At 43.8% G+C, this 7841-nt stretch overlaps 1 protein-coding gene across 5 annotated transcripts in view; it reads left to right on the plus strand.

Moving 5' to 3' along the window:
* LOC113480343 (dynein light chain 1, axonemal-like) overlaps positions 1-7841 on the plus strand; it is a 29207-nt gene that overhangs the window by 3981 nt on the left and 17385 nt on the right. The window contains exons 2-3 of one of the 5 annotated variants that reach the window (XM_026849105.1): positions 3209-3411; positions 4280-5942. The exons of the other annotated variants lie outside the window; for them this stretch is intronic. Of the exons in view, the coding sequence (XP_026704906.1) occupies positions 3238-3411; positions 4280-4855 (750 nt within the window). The 5' untranslated portion in view covers positions 3209-3237 and the 3' untranslated portion in view covers positions 4856-5942. Of the gene's footprint in view, positions 1-3208; positions 3412-4279; positions 5943-7841 lie in introns of those variants that run through there. 5 annotated transcript variants of the gene reach the window in all.

The following is a 7841-nucleotide window of genomic DNA, read 5'->3' on the forward strand; positions in this document are numbered from 1 at the left end:
CTGCGGGCGGTGGCGGCCTACGAGCGCGGCTGCCTCTTCCAGTCGTGCGCGCACTACTGGGCGGACAGCCGCGGACAGCTGCACCTGGGCACGGACGCCGCGCACGGCGGGGACTACACCGGCGTGGAGCCCATGGGGCTCTTCTGGAGCCTCGCCCCCGCCGGCATGGAGAGGCCGTACCAGCGGCTGGTGCCGCGCAGCACCGGCACCCCGCTGAAGGTGGAAGTGCTGGTCCACCAGGGCCACAGCCTGCCCGGTGCCCTCCCCGGGCCGGTGGTGGCCAAGGCCGAGGTGGAACGGTGGTTCACGGCCCCCGGCGTGCGGAGGATCCGCCTGAAGGAGGGAGGCGTACGCGGCTCCCTCTTCCTGCCGCCGGGTGAGTGCCTGGGGCCGGCGGGACCGCCCGGCTTCTCTGTCCAGAGCAAGGAAAGGCTCTTTTAAAGGAAAGCGCACGTAGGGCATCACCCGGGAAATCCATAACGCCGTCCTGCAGACAGGTGGCCCTTCGTCTGGGTCTTTTTTATTACTTAAAATCTTTCGGAGACGCTCCCAAAGGCTTGCCGGGACGCGGCCCCACTTGTGCGCAACCACACTGCCTGGTCCTTGTCGGCAGGGCAGGGCTGGCACAGGCTGAAGCTACATGAGAAGAGGGGTTGTAGTCTTCCTTGTGAGACAGTTAGAAGCTGAATGAGAAGAGGGGTTGTAGAGTTTATCGTGACGCTGCTCTCAGTCTACGGTTTTTAGTAGGTTTGAGGCTCTAGACTACCAGAATCTGTAACATTCAAAAAAGCTGATATGCATCATCATGTGAGCCTGTGCCACATCTCCCAAGGATTTTATCTTGGGTAGGACCGAATCAAAAAGGCATTCTTCTTCCCTGTGAAACACATGCAAGTAAGGAGAGCAGGAGAAGAAATTCTAGACAATACTGGTATTTCACCTGCGTTACACCAGAGCCGAAACTGAGTTAATAGTTGAGTTACTTCAGTTGTTCTGGGGTATAAATGCAAAATAGAATCCTGAGCAAGTTCTACCTGTTCTGCTTGTGGGATGGTTGTGCTTTATGAGGTGTGATACTCCAGTGGACTGCTAGGGCTGTTGGAAAATGAAAGCTTACACTAATGATGGTGTTTGTACACTTGAGCCATGATTTAAACTTCCTGTATTTCCATGAGTGCTGTGCTACTAGAACTGCCCTCCATATTACCTCTAATTTGTGATGCCTTGATTCAGCAAATCTTGTAAGTACCACTACAGTTATTAGAGATTCAAGTATTTTCAGTGAATGATTTCCAAACCAATAATCTTTTTATCCATTTAGATACGGATCCAAAGTCCACTGAAGAAAAAAAACAACAACAGAGATTGAACTTTGAATTTTGGATCAAATACTTAGTCAGCATTCTGGATTTTCCATCACTGAGACGTGGTTGTTTTGATACATCCTGCCTTAGAGGATGAGCTGGGTTTCTGCTGAGCTCAGTGGGAATCCAGAGATCTGCAAGATGGAACTGCATTTTTCCCTTTAGAAAGTCTAGTGGTGTAATAGTATGGAAAAGTCTGGAATAATTGTTTAAATGATACTGGCATCCTTCTTGATGGAGGATCCAGTTACATTATTACTACTATACCGTTCTTTGCTCCAGGATAGAAAAATGTTAATGTTATTAAGATAGGAATCTTAAAGGGGAACCAGCCGTTCTTAGTAAAAGTGAGAGGAGAGTGAGCTTACACTGTAATTTTAATATGAAAGAGATTTCTCAATTCAGGCATAAGTTACAGGTATAGGGTTTGTTTGTTTGCGTTAGGGAAGTAAGCATTGTAAGCATTAGGGAAGTTGTCTAGGCCATTTTATCTTGCTTTTTAGTGAGCTATGCAGAAACTGTATACTTGGGCACTCAGGAAGGCAGTCCAGGATCCTTGTGTAAGGTAAAGGTTGTCTTTATGAGAGAGAAACGCATTCATGCTTGACTGTGTTCTGATTATGTTCTTGCTAGAAAGCTTTCCACGTAGGGGTGATAAATGAGTGAATACTTTTTTTTTTTTTTTTTCCCTAGCCATCTACACTGACTGTTGTTAACTAAAAGTTACTTTTGGTCATGGCATTATAATAAGTTTATCTAGACATACTTTCTCTCGAGTAGAATATTGAACTTCTATGAAAAATTTCAAACAGAAAAAGAATCCGAAAGTAGGTTTCAGTCCTTTTCTGGCTTCTTAATGCTTTACGTTAGGCGGTTTCTGCCATCTAGCATGTCTTGTCCAAAACTTAATTTTCTCAAGCACCTTGAAATGCCAGAGGTCTTTTCTTTATTGCATATAGGTAATGTCAGGGAGTTAATGCGCTCTTGCACAAGCAGGTGCTTTTTCTGCGGAGATAGTTGTAGTGAGCTGGATCCGAGTACATCAGTGGTGCCATCTGGTGGCCAGGGGGGGAAGAAAAAAGGTAAAAAAATTGCCTGCCTGGGATCTTCATAGTTCCAAGAGTTAGTATCGTTAGCCTTTCGACCCAAGATCTGCTGGCATGACATACAGTAATATCGCAACACAATCTTGGCTGCAAAATCATGCTCGTTTAAAATTGTGGTTCTGGTTATTTCTGCAGTTTTGTGGGACACACACATATAACCGCACCCATATCTGTTTTACACTGTCTCTTCACATCTGCAGTAGCAGTTCTGCTGCCAAGTGTTACAGTGCTGATGTTAAGATAGAGCTAGTAAATCCAGTTGATTTCATCTAGCAATATGTGTCTCTTTCATGTGCTTTGCTTAATGCGCCTTAATCGAGTTTGGATAAGTTTTGTAGAATTTAACTCCAGGGCTCAGTGCTCTTGCCACATTAGTAATGAGCTGGCACTTTACTAATTAAGGCATGACTCCTTTCTGGGAAAATAGCCCATTTAGAGTATGATTGTTCTGAGGTGGGAGGTTAGGACCTTTGAAAAATACATTTAGAACAGGTGATTTTTAAAAAAAAAAACAAGTTTAACTCTCCACATATTTTTACAGGAAGGTAAGGATGTATTCTTAGTCTGAAATAGCTGAAGTGGAATACAACACTGGTTCTCTAATCTCTGCTGTTGGAAAAGTAATGAGTAATAATAGAAAATGTCTTAATCCTTTTATATTGTTGTTCACTCTTCACCAGATAGTTTTCAGTGTCCTGTTTCATAACTTGTCACCTGTACCTCCTCTTTTGAATATAGGGGATGGCCCCTTTCCAGGAGTGATTGACATGTATGGTGACGAAGGAGGTTTGATTGAATTTAGATCCAGTCTCCTGGCTACCCGTGGTTTTGCTGCGCTTTCTCTGCCATATTTTGATTTTGAAGATCTGCCTAAGGTCATGAAAGAATTCAATCTCGAGTACTTTGAGGAGGCAGCTAGATTCCTACAGCGCCACCCAAAGGTGAGTGTAATGAGAGATCTCTTAGGATAAGATAGGAGTCAGCAGTCATGCCCAAGTGGTGGTAGTGATTTTTTTTGAGTATCAGTTTTTGCTGTGCAAGTTTAGGCCCAATAATGGAAAAAGTGTAGGTCCTGCATAGGTGGCTATGCATATGACTGGGGAGAGTGAATTTCTTCCAGCACAAGCTGATAAATAAATTCAAGCTGGAAACTAGAAGATTCCTATCATTAGAACAGTGAAGTGCTGGAATATCCTCCAAACAGGAGCAGTGATGATAAACTAATTGCTTTCATTTTTAAAAAACCTCACATCTTTAAGAGATGATGATACAAAACTACTCAATAGTCAGCAAAGGAATGGATTTGATGAGTTGGGATGTTGCTTTCACTTTTACTTTCCAGGCTAGAAAAGGACAAGGCTAAATACTACTTACCTAATGCTTCAAATGTCATTTATGAGGTTACTTTATTTGCCTGAGACTTACACAGCCATAGACTGTGCTTGAATTTCCTGCTACCTGTTTTGGGGATAAGATACTTGCATCAAAACATGCAGCAGGGACTAGGTGACATCCAAGTGGTGGTACTTTTTGTGCTTATCTCTGTTATTTTGTGGGGTTTGACAGCTCTTGTTGTCTCTGGAAAATAAGACACTAAATAGAGGGAGGAGCCTGGGTCCAGGCTGTAGCTTTCTAACAGGTCACATCAATATTTAACCTAACCTAAACTTTTTTTTTTTTTTTTTTTTTTTTTTTTTTTTTTTTTTTAAATAACACAACTCCAAAGGCATTTACTGGCTAATCCCATTATAATGCATTCCTCCCTTATTCCTTTCTTCCTCTCTTCCCCACCCCCTATCTTATCTGAAGGTGAAGGGACCAGGAGTTGGAGTGATTGGGACTGGAAAAGGGGCAGAATTAGCCCTCTCCATGATCACCTTCCTGCCAGAAGTAGTGGCTGCTGTCTGTATCTCTGGATGTAGTTCAAACACAGTTGCAGACCTCCATTATGGTGAGATGACTCTGCCTGGGCTGCGTTTTGATATGAATAAGGTCAGTGTTTCTGACACTGGCGTATTTGACATTTTTGAAGCTCTGGATGACCCAATGAATCCTGCTAATTCTCCCTGCACAATTCCCATTGAAAAAGCAGAAGGTCACTTTCTCTTAGTGGTAGGGGAAGATGATCGTATGTGGAAGAGCTCCTTATATGCTGAGCTGGTTATCGGGCGTCTACGCCAGCATGGGAAAGAAAACTTTAAACTCTTGAGTTATCCAGGAGCAGGTCACCGAATTGATCCTCCTTCTACTCCATTTTGTCAGGTAGCTATGGATCGTGTTCTGGGGGTGCCTGTTCTTGGGGGTGGAGAAAGCAAAGCACATGCCCATGCACAGGAGCACTCCTGGAGAAAGATTCAGGAGTTTCTGCACTTGCATTTGGGATGAACATTTGAGCACCTGCACGTGGTTGCTGAACTGCAGAGGAATGAGCTTGAGCCACCAAAATGACAGGTGAATTGGAGGGACTCACTGAGAAAAGCTTTGAAATATGAAATAACCAAACAATTACTTAGCTACATGTATAAATCCAAAAAAGAAAGGGATTTATTTGGACTAGCATAAGTTACTTTAGCTAGGTGCACAGAGAAGTGAAACAATGATAAGTAGGCTGCATTGTAGTACAAATTTGAAAGCCTGAATTGGTCACGATAGCAAGGAACAAGTATCTGAAGAGAGCAGTAGGTACTTTCTTGCTTGCAGTATTTATTACTCAGAGAAATTAACAGCTAGCCTGTACCCTCAGCAATGACAGACTGGATCGCACCTGGAAAATGATGGCAACCCATGGATGAAAAACTTTGACATCAGACTGATGAATGATCCTGGTCTTAAGCTGCTTTAGCCCAGAACTCTCAGATTTACAGCCATATATACTTTGGAAATGTCTTCTATTTCCTGGAGATACCTATTTGCAATGAAGCTCATACCTGGGCTTTAGGTGGCCATCTTCTGGTGACAGTCTGTTTCCTTCCAACAAAAATGACCTGTAGAGTGAGAAAATGAGTGTTTTTCCTGTTGTCCCAGCAGAATGGCAGTACTAACACTGTCTTGTATTAGGGATGTAACCATCTATAATGTCTTGGATTGACATTTGACACTCAGGGTATTAAAATTCTGTTGGATAGGTTAAAGAATGGCTAAATGCAGTTATGCTATGTGCAAGTCTTACTTCTCTCTTTGTTGCTTGTTTTAAACTAATAAACCCTGTCATTAAGCTAGGGATTAATTACTTGCTTTAGTACTGATGTCAACAGATGTTGACAGCTATTCTTAAGGAGAAAGCAGAGTTGAGAGTCAGAAAACCTAGCCAGTAGAAGATTAAGACAAACTATAAAAAGCTGTCACCTTATGGTGATGACTAAGTTAGAATCACAATACTTTAAAAAAACCCCAAACAACCTCTCCCCTTCCAAAAAAAAACCCCAAACCCAAATCCAGGATATTTTTTCCATGACTGCCTGAAATTGGGGTTGGTTTGGGGTTTTTTTAATCCCAATTAATTTTTGTCTAGTGCCTTATTTTTCCCCACCATTCAGGTAGCAAGAAATAACTTCTTCCCAAATGAGTTGATCTCTCAATAGGGTCTTGCTGGAATGCTGCTAGTGCTGAAGGCCTGTTTAAGAAGGGCCTCTATCAATTTCTCCTTCTAGGGTCATTTTGTCAGACCGGTTTGAGAGCTGTTGAAGAAGATTCAAAACCTTAATTTATTTTATGGTACTGAATTTTGCTTTGCTCTCAGGGACCTTTGCTCTCCAGTTAACTGTCATTATGCTGCTGCTCAGCTCTCATTAGCTTTCTGCAATTATTGTTATTCCTTATCATTTGATTGAAGTTGTACATTCTCCACACACCATCACTGCCAATTGAACAATTTATCCATCCACTCCATCTTGCTCACTCCGCTCACCACGTCTTCATCCCTAGTCTCTCTAAAATGCCTCGCTAGCTGAAGAGGCCTTTGCAGAGTTGTATCTGGCGCTTGAACCTCCATTAAAACCAGCAGCTCCAGAAGTCCAGGCTGACAGCCTGCTGTGATGTGCATGTTGGTGTCACCCGTATTTAGTACACTGCCTTTTTTCCAAGCTCACTCCAAGTTGCAACCATAGAGGAAAAGGTTGTTTGAAGGTTTCTGTTCATTTGGTCTGCCTTATTATGTGCATCTTCAGTAGCTGGAGAGGTGTAACTGTGGTAGAGCAGTGCCTCCCCTAACGCTGTTTTGTTCCCTCCCACTACTGATACCGTGTCTACACATTGCAGTCCTACCTCAGCATATCCATTGCCATGCAAGATTTCAAGCTGGAGGTTCAGGAAGTAAATGTTAAGTTGTAAATAAAAGAAAATCCAGGTAGCTTAAAAGTCCTCACATTTCATTTCTAAAGCACAAGCCTTTAAAATAATTCAGTGTTAGATGTTGTCAGATATATGCAATTTGAGAGAGAATTAAAACACTTCATTAAAAAAGCAAGCCTATGTAACAATTTGATGTTACACTTTTGTTTCTGAATAGTTCCTTTGTGTGGAATGCTGAATGATACCTTTTAAACAAAGGAAGGAGGAAAACCGCAAAGAATGTAATTTTACTGTGAAGATCCTTTTGTGAACAGGTCATGATATTTTGGGACAACATAATTCACAGAAGGGTCTGTAGAAAACCAGCCAACTTTTGCAATAGTGTTTTACATATTTGCAAAGCTACTTGGAGACCAAAGATACATTGCAGACACTGCAGATAATACAGCAGTTTCCTGAAGCATACATTAAACTGAGTGCCTGATTATGGCCTTAGTTAAAGCCACGTTACTTACATTGTTTTGCATTCCTTACCTGGCAAAACTCCTGTAGCGTTTCACGGCGGCTGTTGCTTGGGTGGCTGGGTGAGCTTCACGAGGTACATCTGGGCCCCGCAGCACCCCCAGGCAGCTCTACGGCCGTGCTGGGCTCTGACAAAGCTCTGCCCGGCTGCTGCTCGCGTCCCATGAGCGCTGGGGCCTGCTGGGCGTGCAGTGAGTAAACTTTGAGTAAGTTTTGAACAGGCAGCCCCCGTGTGCTAACGGGAGCTTATCGGAGCGGGCTTTTGGTGCTGTTCGTAGTTTGCAAATCGTTTTAATTTTGTCACTGATCGGTTTCAATAAAAGGTGTCTGCTAACGCCGGTCGGGCGCGGGGTTGTTGTTTTTACCGTTAAGGTTAGAGCCGGGGGAGGGGGAAGTCCGCCAGGGGGCGCCTCGCGGGAGGGCCAACGCCTCCTTCACGCCCCACAATGCATCGCGGGCCTGCCCCTACGCGACTTCCGGGATGGGACTTTCTGTGTGGCCGCGCGTCTCTATGACCGCCAGGTGTGGTTGCCTTCGCGCTCGCTCCCCCCGCCCCGCC

The sequence above is a fragment of the Athene cunicularia genome (genome assembly GCF_003259725.1).
Source record: "Athene cunicularia isolate RWA chromosome 5 unlocalized genomic scaffold, athCun1 chr5_part1, whole genome shotgun sequence".
In the NCBI taxonomy this organism is placed as follows: domain Eukaryota; kingdom Metazoa; phylum Chordata; class Aves; order Strigiformes; family Strigidae; genus Athene; species Athene cunicularia.